General features: G+C 41.6%; 2 protein-coding genes across 2 annotated transcripts in view; one reads left to right on the top strand and one right to left on the bottom strand.

Annotated features, from left to right (window-relative positions):
• The window catches only part of LOC308306620 (galactose-3-O-sulfotransferase 3-like), a gene marked incomplete at both ends in the record, with an annotated part of 30,226 nt that extends 20,262 nt beyond the window's left edge, over nucleotides 1-9,964 (top strand). Inside the window, one exon of the mRNA XM_080751659.1 lies at nucleotides 9,914-9,964. Within this exon, the coding sequence (XP_080607785.1) occupies nucleotides 9,914-9,964 (51 nt within the window). The remainder of the gene's footprint in view (nucleotides 1-9,913) is intronic.
• A 2,232-nt stretch (nucleotides 9,965-12,196) lies between these two features.
• nebl (nebulette) overlaps nucleotides 12,197-27,400 on the bottom strand; it is a gene marked incomplete at both ends in the record, with an annotated part of 261,471 nt that continues 246,267 nt past the window's right edge. Inside the window, 5 exons of the mRNA XM_080751658.1 lie at nucleotides 12,197-12,373; nucleotides 14,361-14,485; nucleotides 17,588-17,704; nucleotides 18,847-18,939; nucleotides 24,251-24,428. Of these exons, the coding sequence (XP_080607784.1) occupies nucleotides 12,197-12,373; nucleotides 14,361-14,485; nucleotides 17,588-17,704; nucleotides 18,847-18,939; nucleotides 24,251-24,428 (690 nt within the window). The remainder of the gene's footprint in view (nucleotides 12,374-14,360; nucleotides 14,486-17,587; nucleotides 17,705-18,846; nucleotides 18,940-24,250; nucleotides 24,429-27,400) is intronic.

Raw genomic sequence — 27,400 nt, 5'->3', positions numbered from 1 at the left:
CTGAGATCAAATGACATTAGTACACGACATGTTAATAAACAATAGAATCTGTGAAAACAATGAAAACCTTTATAAGCTAAAGCTAAAAACAACACAAAAACAAATTGTATAAATTGACAACAAAAATGCCTATTAGGCAATCAATATCTATTCTTCATTAGGCATGGAACCAAAACTACCAAAATGAAAATGAGTTCTATTCAACTTGGGGAATGGCATATCATCAAAGTCAGTTTATTTCATAACATGTCTGTTATGTGTAGTGTAGTCTATACAGATTAATCGAAGAAAATAAATGTGCATTGCGCATGCAGTGAAATCAAAACCTTTTTAGTTTTATGGTATACAGCTCATGAAAATAAAAATCCATATCTCAAAATATAACAATATTACATGAGACCAGTAGACCACTCAAAACAAGGATTTATTTGATACATATATATGTATATGTATGCCAGAGTTGCTTTAAGTCCAGTATGAAGTCAGTGATGATTTGGGGTGCTATGGCATCTGCTGCTTTTTAACACAATATTCATTTGTTTTAAAAAATATCTGTATATGAGAGGATTCATCATTTCCCACAAGACAGGCAACACTAGCATAATGAGCAATTAGACCTTTCAAATAAATGAACAAAACCCAGACTGGAAAATAGACTATATTATTCATTCAGTGGTGTACAAGGACAAAGTACTAAACCCCAGTGCTTGTCAAAGTCAACTACAAGTCAACTACAAGTGCACTGCAAGTAAACTACAAGTCAACTACAAGTTGCTCAGTCAAAAATAGTACTTGAGTACATGCTTTTAAAAACAATTCAACAATACAAATTACACAGTAACTTTTCCCCAAAGTAAATGTTCTGACGTCTCGCATCACATTGCGACGAGTTGTGTGCTTGTACATCAGCTACGGTATTTTTGCAAGTTTTGAAATAGAGCTTATGTTGTTAATTCATAATTTTTCTTTATTTTTATCTTTTGTCAAGTTTGGGTTAGAAATGTGTTGGAGTGAAAGTCATGCGTTTAAAAAAAAAATAACCAATTGAATAAGAAAACTAACTGAAATAAATGCGGTCCCATCCTCTTTTACAGTACACTTTAAGACATAATAAGACATAATAAGACAGAATAAGAAATAATGTGTTGGTAATTAGAGCTAATATATTTTATTAGACAGAAACAAAGACAGAATAGTAGAAAGAGCGAATACATTCTCTGGCACCGGCACCTGCCGCGGAACTGCAGCAGCAGACACTGCCGCACGACCGGCAGTTCGACCAGCAGTCGCACTGCATCGCCGGCGATAGGACCAGCAGTCCCGCCAGTAGGACCGGCGGCCGCCGCATGGACCGGCAGGTCCCATAGCGGTAGACTGCCCGTCCGTGCGGTGGTGGCTGCCGCGGCAGTTACCAGCGATGCCCTACCTACCGCTGGTCCTACTGCCGGGACTGCCGGTTGAACTGCTGGTCTGTGCGGCGGTGGTGAAGCAGTCTTATCACCGGCGATGCAGCGCGACTGCTGGTTGAACTGCCGGTCGTGCAGCGGTACCTGCCGCTGCCAGATAATGTATTCGCTCTTTCTGCTATTCTGTCTTTTTTTTATCTAATAAAATAATATTAGTTCTAATTACCAACACATTATTTCTTATTATGGCTTTATTCTGTCTTATTATGTCTTATTATGTCTTAAAGTGTACTGTAAAAGAGGATGGGACCATAAATGCTAGATACTGTCCACCACCGTAATGGATTTCCCATGGATGTTTCATAACTGCCCAAAAATGGGCTTCTGGAAGATGTCATCGAAATGTTGTTTATTTCTGTGCTTTGCACTCTGTGATCCGAATAAAAAGGCCCAAATGAGGAATCCAAGCTAATAGTCAGGGAAAATTAGCAGAATACCTGTCAAATCTGGAAATAAATTCCTTACCAAACAATTTCTTCACCAATGTGTTCGTAAAGGTGTCGTCTAGTAACATATCTAACAAAGATTGAAATTCAACATCCCTAGCAAAATGTTTGACAGCTAGGGTAATTCTGGGTCTCTTTCACTTACTATACACTGTACTATAAGGGAAAAAAATCACTCCCAAAAATATGCTTTAAGTGGGATGTGAGGGGGTTAATTATTCTGAATCCATTGCAAGCATTTGTTTTGCACGAAAAATATTCCTTGGGCTAAAAATGGACCCCATACACCTTGTGAAAAGTGATGACTCATCACTAAACCATTGTTCTTTTGCGTCTGATTTTGGCCCAATGAATGTTTTTCGTGCAAAACAAATGCTTGCAATGGATTCAGAATAATTAAAAACACCTAGTTAGACCCCTAACATGCTACTTAAAGCATATTTGTGGGAGTGATTTTTCCCCATAGTAAGTGAATGAGACCCAGAATAACCCTAGCTGTCAAATATTTTGCTAAGGATGTTGAATTTCAATCTTTGTTAGATATGTTACTAGACACCTTTACGAACACATTGGTGAAGAAATTGTTTGGTAAGGAATTTATTCCCAGGGTTTTATTAAAATTCCCTGACTATAATAGAAGCTGCAGGCTATAGCATGCGATAATGGAAGCCATTGTTCCCACGTTGATAGATATATAAATCATCTTTGGGCATCTTTCAATGTAATTATATGAAAGGCAAGGTTGAAAATCTGTATTCCTTTAAGCCCTATCTTTGAAAACAGCTGATCTACATCTGTGTGGTGAGCACTCTTTCGTCCCTACGTCATTATTACTTATTATTTTATCTTTAGATGTGTTGTTTTTGTTGTTTTGCAGTTATTTTATAATACACCACTGCACTGTCTGAAGGAAGCCGAACCAAAACAAGTTGTGGTCTTATGTACCTGTACAAAAGACGTAACAATAAAGTACAACCTTGGACATTGAACTACAAGCTCACAACTTGTAGATTTGCTATTTTCAAATGGTTTTGCCCAAAATCTGACAAAAGAAACCAAACGCAGTTCGATACAAGAAAACGATACATACAGTGTGTTAGTTTGTTCAAAACTCTGGTTCCCTCAACATAACGAGGTTAGTGTCTGTTTAAATATATAGGATTTGATTGTAAAACCGAACAAGTAAATCTCTCTCTCTCTCTCTCGCTCTCACATCACTTAACCTGCTGACACAAGAATAAAAAACAACAACCTGGATATACATATATAAAAACAAAGATTAGAATGTATTGATTTCAGACCAGAGAGAGGAGACGAGTCAATCTAAGCAAAAAAAAAAAAGGGCCTGACCCAAAAGAAATTGCATTAGTAATCATTCAGGTTTTTTTTTTATGATCCTTAGGATATTCCAAAAAACATGTTAAAAGTTTCCCAATATATTCTTAGTGGATCAAGGTAATTTCAGGGGGTTTCAGTTTTGGTCCCTTCACTTACTATACAGGAACAAAAACAAATCTTCTTTAAAGGGGCACTCCACCACTTTTCAACCTATCTTCATATTTATTGTGATATGTTATCGTGAACTAATGTTCGCGATAACATATCACAATTTTTTCTAGGAGAGCTGTGGGTGGGTCAAATCCTTCCTACCGGTGACATCATCAATGGGAAATGCAAGCTAATAGAAACTGCAGGCTTTCTATTCCTGAAAAAGTTGCAATGTTAAAGTGGAAGCCATTGTTCTTGTGATAATAATAAAAAAATAAAAAAAATCATTTTTTTTTTTTTTTTTTGTCAAACGATGATGTCACTGGTAGGAAGGATTTGACAGCTCTCCTATGAGACCCAGACTGAATAGAAAAAAATTGTGCTATTTTATTATGAACATTAGTGAGGACCTATTATATGAAGACAGGTTGAAAAGTGGTGAACTACTCCTGTTCAGAATGTGAGGGGTCTAACTAGGGGTCTTTCATGATTCTGAATCCATTGCAAGCATTTGTTTTGCACGAAAAACATTCCTCTGGCTAAAAACGGACCCACAAAACTATGGTTTAGTGATGGTTTACCTTGATCCACTAAGAATATAATGGGAAACTTTTAACATGTTTTTTTGGATGACCCTATAAGGAACATAAAAAACCTTGAACCATTACTATTGCATTGGTGTTGGCTGGCCCTCTTTCAGATGTTGTCATGTAGATCGGTACACAGTATCTCTGTAGCCCAGAAAGTTACTTTCCATCCCTCATATACTGTGTGCACAGTGCACACCCCATAACCCACACACTGCACATCATTTCGGAGCTCATATCTTTGAACGGGTAAGGACTAGTAGCAATAATAGAGCTAAAAACAACAACTTTGTTTCAACTTTCCACCAAAACCTTTCACTTACAACACCTACTGTATAAGAAGCAGGGACAACCCTCTAGAGTGAGAGAGTTGCTTCTTAAAATGTACTGCCATTTTGAAACAGCTCCCATCAGGGTATCCGGCCAGAAGCCTCCATAGACTTCAATGTAATTTATAGTGCACGGATCATGCACGCCCATGCACAGATGATGCACCATGTTTGTGCAGTTTGTTCACAGCTTTCAAACAAAAAAATCCGATTGGAAATCCGTTCAGGCATTCTTGAGATAATAGCCATTATGTTTTACATGTTATGTAATCAAAAATGGCCGCCCTGTTTGAAAGATGGGGTTGTATGGGGGTTGAACATGCAAAATCGCGATTGAAATCATGCTTACTTGATTTGATGGGGTCCAAAAATAATTTTTCAAAAAAAAAAATTTCAATTTTTTTTTTTTTTTTTTTTTACAAACTCGTCATACTAGTCATAGGCAGAGTGGACACACTTATATAACTCGTCAAACTAGTCATAGGCAGTAAATGATTAATGAAAAGGAGCGTTATTGGCATGAGAAAACTTCCCCATTTGGGGTACAAGCATAGTTCCCTGGCTGCTACGATCTGTTGGAATGTGTGCACTGTCTGTCGGTGCTGACTGGCGGAGTCACGGAGGCAGAGACAAGTACGTCTTCACTAGCCTAAAACATGACGGTCCGGGTCGCGAGCGTTCATATCGCACGACCTTCATGCGTCTCCACTCCGACTGTGGTTGTCTGCAGCCTGCTGCAAAATCTCAGCAGATTTGTCTGTCTGACCGTCTCGTTGTACAATAGATCTAGTGTAGCCACCTGCATCTCCGCACAGCTGTCTGTGCTCTGTGCATAATGCATTGACTCGACTGCATTCGCTTCCTGACTACGGAGTCCACCGAGGCTCAAACATCACCGCATTTTGCGTTGCGCGTTAACTTTGACAGGCTTAGAAAAATCATATTTTTATTGGCATGATCATGACGGGCCGCACAGACATGCGGAAAGGGCCGCATGCGGCCCGCGGGCCGCGGGTTGAGTAGCGCTGGGTTAAACCTATGTCATTGCAAAAGAGACTGAGGGATTTTTTGTTGACAAAGGTTTTTATTTTGTATTTTCTTTATTTCTCGATGTGACACACTGCAACAATATGATGACAAAAACAAAACAAAAAAACTACATAACTGAGATCGAATGACATTAGTACACGACATGTTAATAAACAATAGAATCTGTGAAAACAATGAAAACCTTTATAAGCTAAAGCTAAAAACAACACAAAAACAAATTGTATAAATTGACAACAAAAATGCCTATTAGGCAATCAATATCTATTCTTCATTAGGCATGGAACCAAAACTACCAAAATGAAAATGAGTTCTATTCAACTTGGGGAATGGCATATCATCAAAGTCAGTTTATTTCATAACATGTCTGTTATGTGTAGTGTAGTCTATACAGATTAATCGAAGAAAATAAATGTGCATTGCGCATGCAGTGAAATCAAAACCTTTTTAGTTTTATGGTATACAGCTCATGAAAATAAAAATCCATATCTCAAAATATAACAATATTACATGAGACCAGTAGACCACTCAAGACAAGGATTTATTTGATACATATATATGTATATGTATGCCAGAGTTGCTTTAAGTCCAGTATGAAGTCAGTGATGATTTGGGGTGCTATGGCATCTGCTGCTTTTTAACACAATATTCATTTGTTTTAAAAAATATCTGTATATGAGAGGATTCATCATTTCCCACAAGACAGGCAACACTAGTATAATGAGCAATTAGACCTTTCAAATAAATGAACAAAACCCAGACTGGAAAATAGACTATATTATTCATTCAGTGGTGTACAAGGACAAAGTACTAAACCCCAGTGCTTGTCAAAGTCAACTACAAGTCAACTACAAGTGCACTGCAAGTAAACTACAAGTCAACTACAAGTTGCTCAGTCAAAAATAGCACTTGAGTATTCAAGTACTATCTGAAAGTATTCAGAAGTACATGCTTTTAAAAACAATTCAACAATACAAATTACACAGTAACTTTTCCCCAAAGTAAATGTTCTGACGACTCGCATCACATTGCGACGAGTTGTGTGCTTGTACATCAGCTACGGTATTTTTGCAAGTTTTGAAATAGAGCTTATGTTGTTAATTCATATTTTTTCTTTATTTTTATCTTTTGTCAAGTTTGGGTTAGAAATGTGTTGGAGTGAAAGTCATGCGTTTAAAAAAAAAATAACCAATTGAATAAGAAAACTAACTGAAATAAATGCGGTCCCATCCTCTTTTACAGTACACTTTAAGACATAATAAGACATAATAAGACAGAATAAGAAATAATGTGTTGGTAATTAGAGCTAATATATTTTATTAGACAGAAACAAAGACAGAATAGTAGAAAGAGCGAATACATTCTCTGGCACCGGCACCTGCCGCGGAACTGCAGCAGCAGACACTGCCGCACGACCGGCAGTTCGACCAGCAGTCGCACTGCATCGCCGGCGATAGGACCAGCAGTCCCGCCAGTAGGACCGGCGGCCGCCGCATGGACCGGCAGGTCCCATAGTGGTAAACTGCCCGTCCGTGCGGTGGTGGCTGCCGCGGCAGTTACCAGCGATGCCCTACCTACCGCTGGTCCTACTGCCGGGACTGCCGGTTGAACTGCTGGTCTGTGCCGCGGTGGTGAAGCAGTCTTATCACCGGCGATGCAGCGCGACTGCTGGTTGAACTGCCGGTCGTGCAGCGGTACCTGCCGCTGCCAGATAATGTATTCGCTCTTTCTGCTATTCTGTCTTTTTTTTTTCTAATAAAATAATATTAGTTCTAATTACCAACACATTATTTCTTATTATGGCTTTATTCTGTTTTATTATGTCTTATTATGTCTTAAAGTGTACTGTAAAAGAGGATGGGACCATAAATGCTAGATACTGTCCACCACCGTAATGGATTTCCCATGGATGTTTCATAACTGCCCAAAAATGGGCTTCTGGAAGATGTCATCGAAATGTTGTTTATTTCTGTGCTTTGCACCCTGTGATCCGAATAAAAAGGCCCAAATGAGGAATCCAAGCTAATAGTCAGGGAAAATTAGCAGAATACCTGTCAAATCTGTGAATAAATTCCTTACCAAACAATTTCTTCACCAATGTGTTCGTAAAGGTGTCGTCTAGTAACATATCTAACAAAGATTGAAATTCAACATCCCTAGCAAAATGTTTGACAGCTAGGGTAATTCTGGGTCTCTTTCACTTACTATACACTGTACTATAAGGGAAAAAAATCACTCCCAAAATATGCTTTAAGTGGGATGTGAGGGGTCTAACTAGGTGTTTTTAATTATTCTGAATACATTGCAAGCATTTGTTTTGCACGAAAAACATTCCTTGGGCTAAAAATGGACCCCATACACCTTGTGAAAAGTGATGACTCATCACTAAACCATTGTTCTTTTGCGTCTGATTTTGGCCCAATGAATGTTTTTCGTGCAAAACAAATGCTTGCAATGGATTCAGAATAATTAAAAACACCTAGTTAGACCCCTAACATGCTACTTAAAGCATATTTGTGGGAGTGACTTTTCCCCATAGTAAGTGAATGAGACCCAGAATAACCCTAGCTATCAAATATTTTGCTAAGGATGTTGAATTTCAATCTTTATTAGATATGTTACTAGACACCTTTACAAACACATTGGTGAATAAATTGTTTGGTAAGGAATTTATTCCCAGGGTTTTATTAAAATTCCCTGACTATAATAGAAGCTGCAGGTTATAGCATGCGATAATGGAAGCCATTGTTCTCACGTTGATAGATATATAAATCAACTTTGGGCATCTTTCAATGTAATTATATGAAAGGCAAGGTTGAAAATCTGTATTCCTTTAAGCCCTATATTTGAAAACAGCTGATCTACATCTGTGTGGTGAGCACTCTTTCGTCCCTACGTCATTATTACTTATTATTTTATCTTTAGATGTGTTGTTTTCGTTGTTTTGCAGTTATTTTATAATACACCACTGCACTGTCTGAAGGAAGCCGAACCAAAACAAGTTGTGGTCTTATGTACCTGTACAAAAGACGTAACAATAAAGTACAACCTTGGACATTGAACTACAAGCTCACAACTTGTAGATTTGCTATTTTCAAATGGTTTTGCCCAAAATCTGACAAAAAAAACCAAACGCAGTTCGATACAAAGAAAACGATACATACAGTGTGTTAGTTTGTTCAAAACTCTGGTTCCCTCAACATAACGAGGTTAGTGTCTGTTTAAATATATAGGATTTGATTGTAAAACCGAACAAGTAAATCTCTCTCTCTCTCTCTTGCTCTCACATCACTTAACCTGCTGACACAAGAATAAAAAACAACAACCTGGATATACATATATAAAAACAAAGATTAGAATGTATTGATTTCAGACCAGAGAGAGGAGACGAGTCAATCTAAGCAAAAAAAAAGGGCCTGACCCAAAAGAAATTGCATTAGTAATCATTCAGGTTTTTTTTTTATGATCCTTAGGATATTCCAAAAAACATGTTAAAAGTTTCCCAATATATTCTTAGTGGATCAAGGTAATTTCAGGGGGTTTCAGTTTTGGTCCCTTCACTTACTATACAGGAACAAAAACAAATCTTCTTTAAAGGGGCACTCCACCACTTTTCAACCTATCTTCATATAATAGGTCCTCACTAATGTTCATGATAACATATCACAATTTCCCATCAATGGGAAATGCAAGCTAATAGAAACTGCAGGCTTTCTATTCCTGAAAAAGTTGCAATGTTAAAGTGGAAGCCATTGTTCTTGTGATAATAAAAATCTTGTTTTTTTTTCCAATTTTTTTCAATTTTTTTTTGTCAAACGATGATGTCACTGGTAGGAAGGATTTGACAGCTCTCCTATGAGACCCAGACTGAATAGAAAAAAATTGTGCTATTTTATTATGAACATTAGTGAGGACCTATTATATGAAGACAGGTTGAAAAGTGGTGAACTACTCCTTTAAGTAGAATGTGAGGGGTCTAACTAGGGGTCTTTCATGATTCTGAATCCATTGCAAGCATTTGTTTTGCACGAAAAACATTCCTCTGGCTAAAAACGGACCCACAAAACTATGGTTTAGTGATGGTTTACCTTGATCCACTAAGAATATAATGGGACACTTTTAACATGTTTTTTGGATGACCCTATAAGGAACATAAAAAACCTTGAACCATTACTATTGCAATTTCTTTTGGGTCAAACCTCAGATTGACAGGCCTACTTTGCCTCCACCTCTTTCCTATCTCACTCTCTTTTTCTGACACTCTCCTATTCATCTCCTCCGTGTCTTTCTCCATCTCCCTATTTCGTTGCTGTCCGGGGGGAAAACTTGTATGTCCAAAACTGTTCCTTTTTTTGTTACTATTTAAAAATAAAACACTTCAAAATAGTGAAAATAGCCGATCTGCAAGCTCTACACATAGTGAGCTTGCCCGACAGCAATGTTTTTTAACATCATGGCTGCTTTCCCCCCATGCATGGACCCGACTCGACTCGACTCCACACGACTAGCGCCGTTTTACACCGTAGAAACTAAGTGCCGACTCGCTGTAGTTGATCGTGGTGGCGGCGGCGTCCAACTCCCCTCTGCGTATGAACGTCTGATATGTTTGGATATCTATGCTTGATAATAGTATCAGAATTAATTTAATGAATGAATTAAAAAGTCACGATAGTTACATCAACCCTCACGTCCCTATTTTGTGGACATTTTCTAAAGTAAAAAAAAAAAAAAGTAGAAAAAAAGGATTGTTGTTATTATTGGTATTTTTCATCATACTTCTCATCCCTTTTTTTTTTTTACATATTTGTGGGGCTTTTTTCTGCCTTTATTGATAGGTGTACAGTAGGCTGACAGGAAACAGGGAGAGAGATGGGGGGGGTGACTAACACGCAGCAAAGGTCGTCAGGATCGGGACTCGAACCTGCAACGCTGCAAGGGCTGGGCCTAGGTGCCTAGACCACTACCCTGTGGCCCTGGCCATACTTGTCATACTTAACTCATATAGTGCCGATCCCGCGATGACCCGCTGGCACGGGTGAAGTCGCTGATTCATCATCATCGCGCATCCACGTGCACACGATAGTGAACCCATCCCATAGAAACCAACGGTCTTTCTCATCTTTACAGTCCATTTTCTCCAAAAAACACTTTTGATGTCAAGGATGGCATTGGATTCTAGCTAAAATAGCACAAGCATGAAGGCATCCATCTTCTATCATTGTTTACCTTTCGGACCAGAACTACTTCCGGGTGAATCTTGAACATCGTCAAGTAGGAATTGTGAGCTCGATCTACTGCCGGCCATCAAAATAAGAGACTGGCCGCAGACGGGGCAAGCGACCGGCACGCTGAACAATTAACCCTTTCATGTCGGCGGCACGAAATCGGTAAGTGGTTGAGAAATGTGCTGGCTGGAAACTCGACGAAACTCGACGACTCACTCTCCGCCGGAACAAAAAAAACAACAAAAAAAAAGCACCAGCTACCTCTTATGAAAGAAAAAAAAGAAACCAAAAGAGGCGGGTGTAGTTACTAGTTAGGGAAAGTTAGCAGAGTCTTTGACCAATCTGGGACGGCCCCCCAAGGAATGTTTTTCGTGCAAAACAAATGCTTGCATTGGATTCAGAATCATGAAAAAACCTTAGTTTGACCCCTCACATGCTACTTAAAAGCAGATTTTATTTTTCCTGTATAGTAAAGTCAATGAGACCCCAACTTTGATTGGCTCCCACAAAGTTTCCCAAGGCAGTTGGGTTGGAAAGATTTCAGGTGATAGTAGACACCTCTATGAACACATTTGTGAAGTAAGTTATTGGTAAGCATTTAGTTCCCAGATTGGTCAAAGACTCGGCTAACTTTCCCTAACTACTGTATACAGTGAGTAGAGGGAGTCAAGTTGAGCCGGTCCCATGCAATGGAAAAGCAACCACATGTAGTTTGCTGGCAGCATTGCTGTCCCCTTCCTCCATCTTTTTTCTAGTTATTACATTCTACATATAGTCCAGTCACTTGTGTAATTTCATTCAAATTGAATGCTTTAAGTAGCATATGAGGGGTCAAACTATAAGGTTTTTTAATGATTCTGAATCCTTTACAAGCATTTGTTTTGCATGAAAAACATTCCTTGGGCTAAAAAGGACCCCACAAAACTGTGAAAAGTCATCACTAAATAGTTTTGTGGGTCCGTTTTTAGCCCAAGGAAGTTTTTTTGTTGTTGTGCAAAACAAATACTTGAAATGCATTGAGAATCATGAAAAACCCCTATTTAGAACCCTAACATGCTACTTAAAGCAGAGTTTTAGGGAGTATTTTTTGGAGCTGTGTGGAACACAAGCTCCCTATACGTGGCCGTGTGTGTAGGTATGTGGGTGGGTATGTGGGTGGGTGGGTCTGTATGTAGCCTGTATGTAGTAACCCTGGGTGACCAGAGAGGTGCTGTTGAGTCTAGCCTGCCCTGAGCATCAACTGCAACACACACACACACACACACACACACACACACACACACACACGCACACGCACACGCACACACACACAGCTCCACTTCGAACAGAGGTTCGATTTTTTTCCTTTATAGTATAGTGTGCAGTAAGTGAATGAGACACAAACTTTCAGCAGCTTTCAAAAATCCACTAGCGATTTTGCAAATGGAATCGTGGATTTTCTGGTTTGTTATACTCTGAAGTTTCCAAAAATGTTTGGTTTTCCACTCTTCCTAATCCCCCGAAAATGTGAACGAACCTTCGTGTTTGGAGATATTGAACTGGACTAATAGTTGGCTGACAAGCCTGACAACATGCCTATCCCCCCTCTCTCCCTCCTCATCTCTCTCTCTAGTTGTAACACTCTACGTAGTTTGCTGGCAGCATGCCAGACTTGCCGGTGCGTTGCACCGTGCCGTACATCCAGCCCTCGTCGATGGGCTGGGCGTTGACGATGACGTCGCCGTCCCTGAAGGACACCTCGTCGTGGTCCTGGGCCGCGTAGTCGTACAGCGCGCGGTACACCCGCTGTCACCACGGCAACCACCGCCACATCAGAAAGGAAAAGAAAGGGACAGTTTCAGCTTTGTATCGTATATAACCTAAAACAATCTAGACCAGTGATACTCAATCTTAGTTTTGGGTTTATTTATTATTTATTTATTCATTATTATTATTATTACTAGTAAGACACCCGAGGGTGGAATGCGACCTCAGGGTGACATGCAACCTCGCCCTAAAGGGCGAGGTCGCGCCAATTCTTGACAATCTGGCCAACCACAGCGTTTCTCTGACGATTCTAGTTGTTGTCATTCTGGGGGGAGTTTGTTCATGTTTTTGTGAGGGTATCAACCCTAGGAGACACGGGGAGAACACGCAAACTCCACACAGAAAGGCCCTATCGCTCACACCCTAGGTTGGGTTGGCGATAGGGCCTTTCTGTGTGGAGTTTGCCTAAACATGGAGATGTGGTACAGAAGGACTCATATATGGGCATAAAAAGTATGTCATGTGACATCACTTCCTGTACAGACAGTCAGACAGACAGCCATTGACTCCGACCTAACAATGGCTACTGTCTATGACGGTAGTCCCATATGACATGATGTACTAGACTATCTCCATATATAGTGTTATCCACATCTCCATGTTTAGGCCAAACAGATTCGCTCCATTTCTCCATGTATAGGTCCAAATGCCCAACGTTGAGCTTGACAACGAAACGTTTTTTAACACAGACGCCCCCATATTTACATATATATATAAAAAGTATGTCATGTGACATCACTTCCTGTACAGACAGTCAGACAGTCAGCCATTGACTCCGGCCTAACAATGGCTACTTTCTATGACGGTAGTCCCATATGACATGATGGACTGGACTATCTCCATATATAGTGTTATCCACATTTCGTGTAGCCGCCCTGTACAGGAAGTGATGTCACAACTTGCTGACATCACACTGACATCACAGAGGATACGGAAGGACGGTCACGAGGATACGGAAGGTCACTCAAGCAACATGGTTCTTCAGAGTATATGCAACCTTCGGTCGCAATCATATGAATTAGACTAGAGCAGTGGTTCTCAACCTGTGGGTCAGGACCCCCAGGAGGGACCCCTATAAGCCCTATTCACGGCCCGCCCACTCAGCAAATTTCTCAGCAACTTCCTGGTGCTGACGTCAATTTAGAAGGGGAAACTATAACAGAAATAGCTGGACTTAAAGCCAACAAATCATTATTTCGAACGGTAAAGTAAATTATAACGCTTTGTGCCTTTTACTATATTGTGTTCTTGATCATGCTAGCTGTATTTTAAACTGTACTATTTGGAAATTGCATTAAATTAGCGATTTCTGTGTTAACTCCATAGGCTTAGCAGGGTTTTACCCCTTCAAAACGTGGCTTCAGCACCGGGGGGATGCTGAGTGGGCGGGCCGTGAATAGGGCTTATTAACTTAATGTGCAACATTGTTTTCTCGCTCAACAGTAAACAAACCAACCAGGGGCGGAGCGTCCGGTTAAGCTGAGTAAGTGGCCGCTTACCGGCCTGCGGACCGATCATTGTGGCTTGCATACAGGCCCGGTTCTGACTTGTTCCGCCAGTGAAACCAACATGAAGTTTAAATGTATAGAGGGTATCTGCACATTTCTAAAGTGACAATTTAAGGACTTTTCAATACCTCTAAATGACAAATTAAACATTGTTGGCCAAACTGTCAAATATTAGGGGCAGATATTGTGAAAATATCGGATCTGCGTGCTTAAGCATGTAGATCAGATATTTTCACAATAGAACTGTGTTATACAAAATGTAATGCCGGGCCAACAGAGCCGGAGGTTACGGACACACACGCACACACGCACGCACGGACGGACGGACGGACGGACGGACGGACGGACGGACGCACAAACGGACGGGCGGACGGACAGGGGCGAAATCATAGTCTCCCCATGCCTTCGGCCTGGTGGAGACAACTAGTTAGGAAAGTATCTTGTAGAGCGGACCATACCATGGTGGTGGAGTGCGGGGGGGAGGTGAGTGATCTCACTGATGACATGCTGGTCTGGTGCATGTAGCCGTGGTATCCCTGTGGCTGCTGCACCCCCTGGTGGTAGGCTCCAGGAAGTACAGGAGCTGAGAGAGAGAGAGAGAGAGAGAGAGAGAGAGAGAGAGAGAGAGAGAGAGAGAGAGAGAGGGTATATTGTTAAAGGTTGATTTGATTTGTACTATGTTGAATGACCATGGCATTCAGGGCAGCATCCATGGGGCAGCGGTGGCTCAGGGGTAGAGAAACCGTCATTAGAACACGGAGTGTTCCCGAAGGGTTTCCAGTTTGATCCCGGGCTCCCCCAGAAGAGTCCTTGAGCATCAAGACTCTGAACCCCTAGTTGCTCCCGGTGAGCAGGTTGGTGCCTTGCATGGTTTCCTCTGCCATCGGTGTATGAATGTGTGTATGTGTGTGAATGGGTGAATGTAATGCATAATCTATGTAAAGTGCCTTATATATAAATGCAACATTTACCATTTTGAATGACCATGGCATTCGACAATCTTTTTTTTTTTTTGGCAAAGTTCAAAAAGAGCCTTAAAGGAGTAGTTCACCCCCAAAATGACTTTTTTTCTATTGATTAGTCATGCCATAGACTAGAGAGTAGAGTTCAATAATATTTTTTGGTTTTTGTCACATTCCTAAGACAAAAATTTGATTAGAGTAAATTTACCCCCATTGATTCCAGATGGTGACCCGTTTCGAAACGGGTCACCATCCGGAATGAATGGGGGTAAATGTACTGTTATCACATTTTTGTCTTAGGAATGCGACAAAAAACAAAAACAAAATATTGAACTCTAGTCTCCATGGCATGACTAATCAATAGAAAAAAAGTCATTTTGGGGGTGAACTACTCCTTTAATACCGTATTGACCATATTAACTTGGCGGCCATGTTTGAACTTTGCATTGAAAACTGTACCTACACCGGGTGGCAACTGGGGTGGAAATTCATTGACATGGGCCATGGCTACACAGAGCTGGATTTTTCAGATATCCCGGTTTTTCAGATATCCACATAGAAAAATATCTAGGTCCACACAGAGCTGGATATTTCATATATCCTGTTTTTTCAGATATCCACATAGAAAAATATCTTAGGTCCACACGACAAAGATATCTAGGTCTCACAAGCACACACACAGTAAAGTCTTCAGAGATATCCGTGTTCCATGTCTACACGGATCCAGTGAATCGGATATTTTTCAATGTCTTCACTTATTTATCCGGTTTAAAAAATATCCAGTTTTGCGGCCGAAATATCCAGCTTCATGTGGCTGCAAGCCCCAACCGCACAAAGAAATGTCTAGCTTCAGAAATATCCAGCTCTGTGTAGCCGGCACCTTAATGGCAATGGTCAATCTAGGCCATACATGGGCAACTGGCGGCCCGGGGGCCACATGCGGCCCCCACCTTCACTTAATGCGGCCCACAGGTCAATACCGGAATATTGATATATAATTCATTCCAGCTGTTACAATTCCAAACATGACCTGCTTTAATTCCTTCAGTCTATATTAGTAGCTTAATGACTAGTATAGTAGTATTACAATGTATTTTTTATGTCCAATGTATTTGTATTTAAGTTCATAAAGTTAACATGACTATATAATTAAATGTGTTTGAAATTAAATCAAAATGTTACATTTCAGGATTCCAATTCAAATTAACAACAAAATTATTCAGGATTCCAATTCAAAAGAAGCAAAAAATAGCCGATCTACAAGCTCAAAACGCATCGCAGCTTGAGCTTGTAGAGCTGTTATTTTTTGCTTCTTTTGTATGAGTTACTAGAATGACAAAGTAGGACGTAGCAGTAGTGGCCCTCGCCATCATCAAAGTTGCCCACCCCTGATCTAGGCTATACAATCTGCCAACATGTGTTGTCCCTTGGCTTTTGCTGGTTCACCCTCCCTGCCACGAACAATGGGGAGAGCAGCGCTCGATCCTCCTCCACAGACACACCTGAAGCATTGTTTATTTTAGTCCGTTTGTACAAGTTAAGTACAGCACAACACCAGTGAAATGCACACGCGGGGTCAAGTGAATTCAAACTGTAGGAATGTGAACATCAACAGATCGTGATTAGTCCAGAATGGAGGTCTGCCCCCCAGACAGCCCAGTGGTTCTCAACCTGTGGGTCGGGTCCCCACATGATTTCAGGAGAGTCCCCATGATGACAGTAAAGTAAATACAAATAATAATAGACGATCTACAAGCTCACAACGCCTCGCCTTATTCGTGGAAACGAGTCACACTAAATGTAATGCCTCAACTCCTACATTGCCAGCTGCATATCAGGTAGACCCTCCAGAAAAACGCGGGCAAAAATCGTTGATTATGCAGGAAGAAATCCTTGATTTTGCAATGAAACATGCCGTTTTTTTGTGTGATGTTATGTGAAATATGCGAAAGGATGTGAAATATGCAGGGTTTATGTGATTTTATGCAATGAAATATGCATCTAGTTCCAAAATATGCAGGCGGAAATATGCGATTATGCAGCCTTTTTTGAAAAGATGTGACCCCCGCATAATCTGCGCCATTTGGCTGATTATGCGGGAAATTATGCGATCGCATAATCACATTTTTTCTGCAGGGTCTAATAGGGTATATGCACATACGCCATTTTGTTCTACTTCCGGGTGTCTTTCGACTTCCTTCACAGGTGTTACTGACAATACTAATTAAGGCTCTGTTTGATTTACAGTTAATTTCAAGGACCCCCATAACTCTGTACAAATGGAAGCAAATGGACCCGCAAGGGTCCATTTTTGCTTCCATTTGTACACTCTCAGAGTTACACACCTGTATGGGGACATTTGGAACCCACTCAAGGACAGTTTGAGACCCACTGGTGTAGCAGAGTGTTTCCAGTAAGCCAACATGCACAATATCAGCACCCTGACTCTGTTTGACCAGAATGGAACAGACCCTTCATTAGTATCATTGGTAACACCTGTGAAGAAAGTCGAAAGACACCCGGAAGTAGAACAAAATGGCGTGTGTGCATACACCCTATCAGGGTGAGAGGTCCCCAGTTCAAATATCATTATTTGGGGGGGTCGCGGCCTGGAAAGGTTGAGAACCACAATTGTAGAGTATGTTAGTTGTATGTGGGTTAAAATGCATTCCATGTGCGTGCGAGCGTGGGTGCGTGTGTGTGCACGTCATCAGTGTGTGTACCCGGTGTGGAGGTGCTGCTACGGTCCCACAGCTCGTCAGGCAGAGAGCTGACAGACTGAGGCTGGCTGTGGACTGACAGCTGAGACGCCTGTCTGCTCAGTCTGCTACTGGCACGCTCTGACCACAGGGGGGCAGCACACACACAGGAGATGATAGCAGAGAAGGAATGAGAGAGGAGGACAGTCACACACACACACACACACACAGAAAGATGAGGATAAATACATAATGAAGAACTACAAATGACAGTTCTTAATGAATGACAAGAATGGACAGAATGAGTGTACAGATCAATCTAAAAATAAAAAAATAAATGAATATTGTGTAAAAAAAAAAGCATTGCAGATGCCATAGCACCCCAAATCATAACTGACTGCGGAAACGTCACACTGGACTTCAAGCAACTCTGACTTCAGAAGGTTGACATTTCTCTATTATAAATCTTTGTTTTGAGTGGTCTTGTGTAAATTGTAATTTTGAAATATGGACTTTTAACAAAAAAGGTTTTGAGTAATTCACTGCATGCGCAATGTATCCAGAACATAATTATGAAAGTTTAAACAAATATGTGAAAGTTTCAAGAAATTTTACTTTTACACAATATTCTAATTCTTCGAGATTGATCTGTGTGGAAATTCGAGAAGAGAAGAGAAGAGAAGAGAAGAGAAGAGAAGCACACAGAATAATACAGAGATAATGAGAGACAGAGGAAGATAAAAAGACAAATACAGTGAATAAACAGAATGCGTAAGATGAACTGGGAGAGGAGAGGGATGAGAGAGACAGTGTTGGGAGAGAAAGTAGACGCTCCAGAAAAACGCGGGCAAAAATGCTTGATTACGTGGGCTAAAATTCTCTATTTTGCAATGAAATATGCGGGGGTTTGATGTGATTTTATGCAGTGAAATTGCGTGAAGTTGCGAAATATGCGAAAAGTTGTGAAATATGCGAAAAGTTGCGAAATATGCGAAAAGTTGCGGAATATGCGAAAACTTGTGAAATATGCGAAAAGTTGCGAAATATGCGAAAAGTTGTGAAATATGCGAAAAGTTGCGAAATATGCGAAAAGTTGTGAATTATGCGATAAATTGCGAAATGCGCGAAATATGCGAAATGTAGCAAAATATGCAGGTGGAAATATGCGTTTATGCTGTCTTTTTGAAAAATGCTACCATTTGCAGGAAATTCTGCGATCGCATAATCGCATTTTTCGGGAGGGTCTAAAGAATTGAAAGAGACAGAGAGAGCAGGTTGAGTACCAGACATTCTGCGCAGGCTCTTAGACTGGATGTTGTCTTCCACGGGATCAAAGTCAAAGATGGAGCCTGGGTCTGTTCTCCACACCTTCAAGTCTTTACACGGGGGGAGGTTACATTTAGAGGTCAACCGCAAGTCACAAAGCTCAATCCACCAACTTTCACTTAAAGACCCAATGAAATGACTAATTTGGTTATTTTATTTTGAAGTTTCAGTTTGAAAAGGAAGCCTGTGTGTTTCTGAACCAATCCGAGGGGACCAGCCCTTGAGGCGATGGGATTTAAAATCCGAGTAATGGGAGTAATGGGAGCCAGCAATGGGAAACAAACAGGTGAATGTAATCAAAGGTTCATTTATATTTAAAAAGTCTATCTATGTCATCACTTTTTGAATTTCTGTTCACAGGAAGTAATTAAGAATGGCCTGTTTAGGGACCTTTGATATAAATATACACAAAAATTGTTTATTTTCAATTTTTTGGGCATTTAGTGTTAGGTATGGCCACATTACAGATATGCTCTAAAAGTGTGAAAAACCTGTTTTTGATTTCACCCTGTCTTTAAAGAGGTGGTGCCATAGTTTTGAACTTTTTCTGTTTTGTATGCATCTATGGAGTTACATTTACTCAAATAGAGCCCCAGGTGTGGTTATAATGTGCAGATTTGTCTTCCCTGTGTATTTTTGGTTACTTCCTGAAAGCTGGAAGCCCAGTCGGAAAAAAGAACACAGATTAAACGACATCATATAATCATCCCCTCTTCATTTGCCATACACCCAACACTGTGGGTGTGGCTAACTTCAGCTGGGTCACCTGACAACCAGGCATACTTAATGAACTGGTGGGTGTGGCCACATAAAAACCTAATTTTAACTCTTTCAGTACACTTTTTTTTTAATTTATTTTTGAAGCGGTGGAAACCGCTTCCAATGAATGGCTTTGTGTGTATCACGCCCATATATGGTCATTTCAGTCCAGAATTAACAGGCTTTTTCAAAAACAGAATGTCCGTTTAATTACCATATATGGTGATCTCAGTCCAGAATGAACAGGGTTTTTCAAAAACAGAATGTCCGTTACCTTATGTCCATATATGGTCACTCCAGGCAAGAATGAACAGGTTTTTCCTGTCCCGTACGTGTAAAATATCAGTCCAGAATGAATAGGCTTTTTCAAAAAGCAAAATGTGTGTCCCATGTCCATATATGGTCATTTCAGTTCAGAATGAATAGGCTTTATATGTCCTGTACATCTAGAATATGTGTGCGGTGTACCTCCCGGTCAGATGAATGGATACTTTGAGGATTGGTCAAGCTTCACATGATAATTTGGCCTTCAGGGTTTATCTGTCTTATTTAAACACTTTATATTTATTTATGTATTTATTTAATTACAAATTCTTATTTTAATGTATGTGTTTTAATCTATTTTATTTTTTAAACCTATTATACCAACTGTCATACCAGCTCTCCAAATACATTCAGAATAGAAGTTTTATCTGTCCACCGCTTCAATTCGAACCGAGGTTTGATTTTTTAATAATATCATGCTAATTTTTCCAGTTCAGAGCCTACTGCAGGCCTCGTAGACTAGATTTAGGAGAGATTTTGAAGCTTTTGCTACTGAAACGATGGATTATTTACATGGGAAAAAGCTGTCATATAACATGCAAGTCTATGGGCAGATTCACACTGCGGTCTCGGGTGCGTTCTCGGGGCTACCTGGCAAATGTTTTGATAGTGTGAAGCATGCATACTGTCCTCAGAAACGCCAGGCCCCGAGACCACCTCCGGAGGTAGTCTAGAGTCCGCATGATGCGTCCTTGAGAACGGTGCGCTGCAATGTGAAGCTACCGTTCCATGAACAAGGAAGTGGTGTCTCTTCTGCTGGGATGAAAATAATTCTGAGACGTCACTATTAAGATACCAAGGATGCAACAGTGACGTTACTGTTATACGATGATTACAGACAGCGTTACATTGTGATGTTTCAAAGACAGTCAGCACACACTGCTTTGGTTGTGTATTGTTGATATATATTCATATCAGGTCACAGTTGTTGATGCCAACAAGAATGCTGGTCCCTCATTGGCTGTAGATGGACACGTTACCAGGAATGCTAGTCCCTGATTGGCCACGACCGGGACGTGCAGATAATCTTAGAGAGGCAGGGGTTGACATTTCTAAAAGGGCCTTTTGGTGAAAATATCAATAATAATTTTTGATGCTTGATTTCTACACATTTCTTGATTTGCTGCATTCCAAGTTCAGGAGAGTTAGGACAAGGCAAGGCAATTCTTTTGAATGCTGTCTTCAGTTATGACATGGAAAGAGGGCATTTGCATTTCCTTCACCATAGTAAAAACTGCATTCATGGTCTGGAGAGGGCACTTTTTTACAGACGGATTAAAAGGCAGGGGCTCAAGCCCCCATTTGATATCTATGTGTGCACGTGCCTGCACAGGAGGATATCATGCCAGCTTTGTTTGGCTGTGTGAAAAAAAAAGCAAGGCCATCATAATGCCAGGTTTTCGTTATGGCAATACTGGGATCTCTGTATGAAAGGAGAAATGGCTCCATCATCAGACCTTTGGCTGAAGCGGTTCATCTTTAGCTCCGCCCCGGCCGGAACGGCCATGAGGCGTGGATTATGTTTTCATCCCTGTCTAAATGCCATCAGTGTGATTGACAGGAGAGATGATTAGAGGAGCAGAGTTTACACCATTATTTACACATGGATTGAAGTATGGGTAGAGTTTCTCAGTGAAGGTGCAGCCAGTGAAAGAGTAGAGGTGAACTCTGGCCTCCGCATCATAAAAGGAGACCAGACCCTCCTCATAATCCACAAATACTCCCACTTTCTGGACCTCCTTGCTTACAGGGTGGAGGACACAAGGGTCAGCACTAGCCCAGTACTTATTTCCATTCCTCAACCATATAGACCATAAACCATTGTTGGGTCTCAGAAAGATTAGTCCCTTCCTGTTGATGGACTCTCTGGCCACTCCTAGATCCCAGTCAGTCTTCCCTCCAACCTGAACCTCATAGTAAAACCTTCCTGAGGAGAAGCTTTGTTTTCCTAAGACACTGAAAAGTCGCGAGAATCTCTCTGTGTTGTCAGGCAGATTCTTCCCTACGTTTCCGGGACTCACTTGTTTTCCATCCTCAGAAAGGACGAGTTTGCAGTGTGCTGTATCAGGGTCCAGAGTCACATCCACTTCATACTGCTGCATCTTTCCAAGCTCCGCATCGCTCAGCTTCTCCATCTCCTCTAACGACTGTAAATAATGCCCCTCTCACTCTGTAGAATCAGATTTTAAGACGCTTTCCTGCATTGGATCTGACCTCATCAAATATATGACATCACACTTAACCAAAATATGGAGTTCCACAGGGCTCCAGACTGGCCCCAGTGAAGTACTGTGATCCGAAAGACCAACAAACATGGACACCATGAGGTGACTTTTTACCGTTGTTGCAACACGCTATCCACTTGTTTCCGTGAGGATTTACTGTAGCATTATCTGTGGGACACTTCCGGAGAACAGCGGACATACAAGCTCACGTCGCGTCGCAGATGCAACCGTTGTGACCTTGTAGATCAGGCTCGGCTAAGCCGCCGGAAGCTGCCGCACACCTTGTGCGCAATGCATGATGGGACGTTGGAAAGTTGTGGATAGACTTCTAGGGTAACTTTCCGCTGCCATTTGAAATGAGTCAGTAGGGAATCAATGGGAGTGGGAATCAGTAGGGAATCAATTGGTCGAGCTTCACATGACAGTTAGCTTACTGTAGAATATAGTCAGCAACCGTCAGCAACCACACCTGCAGTTGCAATTTCAAATTACATCTTTCTAGTTAGTGTGGTTGCCAGGGCAACCACATTATTACTCTGGGGAATTTTGCAGTTTTTACAACTCTTAGTCTCATTGACTTGAATGGGAAACTCCATATATAGTGAGTAACTTTTAGGTATCTGACATTTCCCATTGACTTTGAATGGGAAACACCATATATAGTAAGGTAACTTTTAGGTAGCTGACCTTCCCCATTGACTTTGAATGGGAAACACCATATATAGTGATGTAAGAGTCTGTGATGTAAGAGTTACTTTTTAGGCAACCACACTCGCAATTTCCCAAATTGCAATTTCTCTAGTTAGTGTGGTTGCCAGGGCAACCACATTATTACTCTGGGGAATTTTGCAGTTTTTACAACTCTTAGTCTCATTGACTTGAATGGGAAACTCCATATATAGTGAGTAACTTTTAGGTATCTGACTTTTCCCATTGATTTTGAATGGGAAACACCATATATAGTAAGGTAACTTTTAGGTATCTGACCTTTCCCATTGACTTTGAATGGGAAACACCATATATAGTGAGTAACTTTTAGTGATGTAAGAGTAAGGTAACTTTTTAGGCAACCACACTCGCAATTTCCCAAATTGCAATTTCTCTAGTTATGTTTGCCAGACCCATGAAATGGGTAGGCCTACATAAGCAAATGTCGGTCTGTCTGTCCGGGTTTTCTATATAAAGGGTATATATGATGATGACATGATGATGACATGCCTACAAAAGGCATGATGTCATAAATGATGATGACAGACAGGGGGTCTGGCACAACCAGGTTGACCTGGTCTAGTTTATTGTTGGAAGTGGGAATGGTGTAAATGTCTTCATGTTCCGCCGCAGACAGTAGAAAGGCAGAGCCACTAGCCAATGAGGTGGCATGATTGTATTTGAGTTCCGTCGCAGACAGTATAAAGGCAGGGCCCTTAGCCTTTGGAGGGAAATATATAATGAGTTCTGCCGTATACTTTTGCCACATATTCCTAATATGTCGATGGGACAATTGGAGGGACAATTGTTTTAAAAAAAAGTTTTACAAGCGAGCCCACACTGTTTCGTAGGAACAGTATCTCTAGTTATGTCTTGATCTTTGTTTTGTCAGAGCTGCAACAAAATTCTGTACTGAAAGTAAACACCACCAACCTGGTTGTGTGGCAATAAAAGTAACTTGTAACGAGAATGTCCCAGCAGGCGTACTAACAACCAGGCACCAGCAGAGGGAGACAAACATGAAACTGAGACAAACGGTCCAGCTATCATAGCAGCAGACAGGAAGCCCATTCTCCTAGACAGGAAACACCTGGTGCCTTCATAAAGATATGAGTCACCCTGTGAGTCACCCCAGCCAAGGAAAGCCTACAAACATTCTCTCCTACACACACAACACACACACAACACACACACACACACACACACACACACACACAACACACACACACACACACACACACACACACACACACACACACACACACACACACACACACACACACACACACACACACACACACACACACACACACACACACACACACACACACACACACTGACTGACCTACGATGATGCCTCCGGGCCTCCTGTCCATGTCCACCACCTGTGGGTGGATCCCTTTGTTATAGCCCGCCTCCCCGATCATCTGATTGGCTCTCTGGTATCGCTCCATGCTGGGCTCGTCCAATCCCGGCGTGGAGGCTCTGCCGCGCGCACGCTCAAAGTCCTCGTGGTACTTAGCCTGTTGCGAGAGACGCACGCACACACACACATTGATAGATATTGTTACAATAGATATGAGGTGAGATATGTTAGATTAGACCAGTCAGTTGAAGCCACGCAAGAAAAACACACACACACACGCGCGCACGCACGCACGCACGCACGCACGCACACACACACACACACACACACACACACACACACACACACACACACACACACACACACACACACACACACACACACACACACACACACACACACACACACACACACACACACACACACACACACACACACACACACACACACACACACACACACACAATGGTCAGGGGGTGCATTTTGTCAGTGGGCAAATAAAACTCCACACGGTGCATAGTACAATATTTTATTTTCACACACACGCACGCACGCACGCGCACACGCACACGCACACGCACACACACACACACACACACAGTCCTCCATGCTGATTGGCTGTAGCTGTTAGTATGGGTGCGTCGGCCCCACCCATGGTGCTCGTCAGTCACACGTTAGCTCCTCCTCCCAGCATGGTGGTGGTAGTAGCCATGGCAACCGGGCCGCTACCATGGAGACGGAGTCCTGCGTCTTCCTGACACGCCTATATTCGGGCGTGTCCAGCTCAGAGTGGCCCCGCCCCCTCAGCTCCTGCAGCCCACGCTTGTACCTTATCTGCACGCACACGCACGCGCACACACACACACACGCACACACAAAAAGTCACTGCATATGAAATGATTTACCTGGATGAATGAGACATCACCAAATTAATACTCTGATGTGTACTATTCGCTGATACAACTTCCTCCAATTCAGTCCAATTTATTTATATACTGTTTATATACAAACACAGAATCTGCAAAGTGCTGCACAATAAAAGGTACATAAAAACAATCAGGAAAAGTCATCAGTAAATAGTACACATTTTGATAAAAAATAATCAAGTAATACATCAAAACACATAAAAGTAAATAAAAGCAGCAGTAAAAATCATCAGGAAAAGGCCAAAGAATATATTAAGGCGGCATTTAAAAGTTTCAACAGTAGGGGCAGTTTTGATATGGAGAGGTAGCTCGTTCCATAATTTGGGGGCTGTGAGAGGCCCGGTCTCCTCTAGATTTTAACTTTGTCTTTGGGAAAATACGTTTTTTTCTGAGTTCCAGATCTTAGGCCCTAGAGGGGATGTGATCTTCTAAGAGGTCAGAGAGGTACTGAGGTGCCAGCCCATGCTGTGCTTTAAAAGTAAACCCTAATCTTAAAAATCTATTCTACAATGAACTGGAAGCCAGTGGGGAGCGGCCAGGACTGGAGTGATGTGATCATATCTGCGTGTTCCAGTTAAAAGGCGTGCTGCCGCATTTTGGACAAGTTGTAATCTAGAGATAGAGGCCTGGTTTACGCCCACATGGAGTGCATTGCAGTAGTCCAATCTTGTTGAAATAAAAGCATGTATAACTCTCTCTAGATCCATTGTTCATTCATCTCGCTCCCAGTGTGTATGGCCCTTAACCCTTAACTTAACAGTAAACACTAAGGGGCCGTGATCAAGCATTGCTGTGGGCGAATATCCTCCCGATTTATGTTATTAGCACAAATAGCTTGGATGTAATCGAAACTAATCTTCGTGTGTGTGTGTGTGTGTGTGTGTGTGTGTGTGTGTGTGTGTGTGTGTGTGTGTGTGTGTGTGTGTGTGTGTGTGTGCATCTTACAGAGCTGATATTTTCCTGGTTCTGTTTGACTCTGTCCAGTTCAGGAGTCACTCCCACACTGGTGCCCTGTAGACCCTGTTTATAACGAACCTACAGCAGGCGCAGAGTAGAAAGAAAGAAAGAAAGAAAGAAAGAAAGAAAGAAGTACTCATAATTGTATTGTCGTCATGGGAACTCAAAGGGATTGATTGGCTGTGAGGCTGCCAACAGTGAACTGCTCTGGCTCTCCATGGAGCCAGAGCTCCTTTTGACTGGATGTGCTTCTGTGGGTGCATGTGTGTGTGTGTGTGTGTGTGTGTGTGTGTGTGTGTGTGTGTGTGTGTGTGTGTGTGTGTGTGTGTGTGTGTGTGTGTGTGTGTGTGTGTTTCTTGCTTTCTGAATGGACGATTGTTCCGCAAAGTCCACGAGATGTCGCTCTCGGAAAGGTGGCAAAGGTTACTTACTATTTTTGAGAAGCTCTATATCTGTAGATTATATTTTGGTATGAAAACGGCCCCGCAAAACTATGGTTTAGCGATGAAAAGTGATGAGTCATCACTTTTCACAGTTTTGTGGGGGCCATGTTTAGCCCAAGGAATGTTTTTTTGTGCAAAACAAATGCTTGCAATGGATTCAGATTCAGAATCATGAAAAAACCCTAGTTTGACCCCTCATATGCTACTTAAAAAGATTATTCTTTTGCATTCTTTTTTCCTGTATTGTAAAGTTAATGGGAAACACATCTTTAGCGGCTGATAACACAAATGTAGCTGTGACTCAGAAAGAGTTATCTTACCAAAATATAATCTACAAATAAAGAGCTTCTCAAAAATGCTAAGTAACCTTTGCCACGTTTCGGATAGCGACATCTCGTATGGCCCATGGACTAGCATGGTCAGTCAATGTCTGCAAATTACATTTGAGTGTGTGTGTGTGTGTGTGTGTGTGTGTGTGTGTGTGTGTGTGTGTGTGTGTGTGTGTGTGTGTGTGCGCGCGCGCATGTGTGCATGTGTGCGTGCGTGCGTGCGTGCGTGCGTGCGTGCGTGCGTGCGTGCATGCGTGCGTGTGGGCGTGCGTGCGTGCGCTCACGGAGCTGATGTTCTCCTGGTTGCGTCTCACTCGTTCCATCTCAGGTGTGTTGAAGACAGCCGTTCCACTGCCCACGTCCTCTCTGTACCGGACCTGAACACACAACACATCACATCCTGTCTGGACAGGATACACATCACATCCTGTCTGGACAGGATACACAACACATCACATCCTGTCTGGACAGGAT

The sequence above is a fragment of the Nannobrachium achirus genome (genome assembly GCF_963921795.1).
Source record: "Nannobrachium achirus genome assembly, chromosome: 21".
Lineage (NCBI taxonomy): Eukaryota > Metazoa > Chordata > Actinopteri > Myctophiformes > Myctophidae > Nannobrachium > Nannobrachium achirus.
The sequence above is the reverse complement of the archived record's forward strand: the minus strand, read 5'-3'. Positions and strand labels throughout refer to the sequence as shown.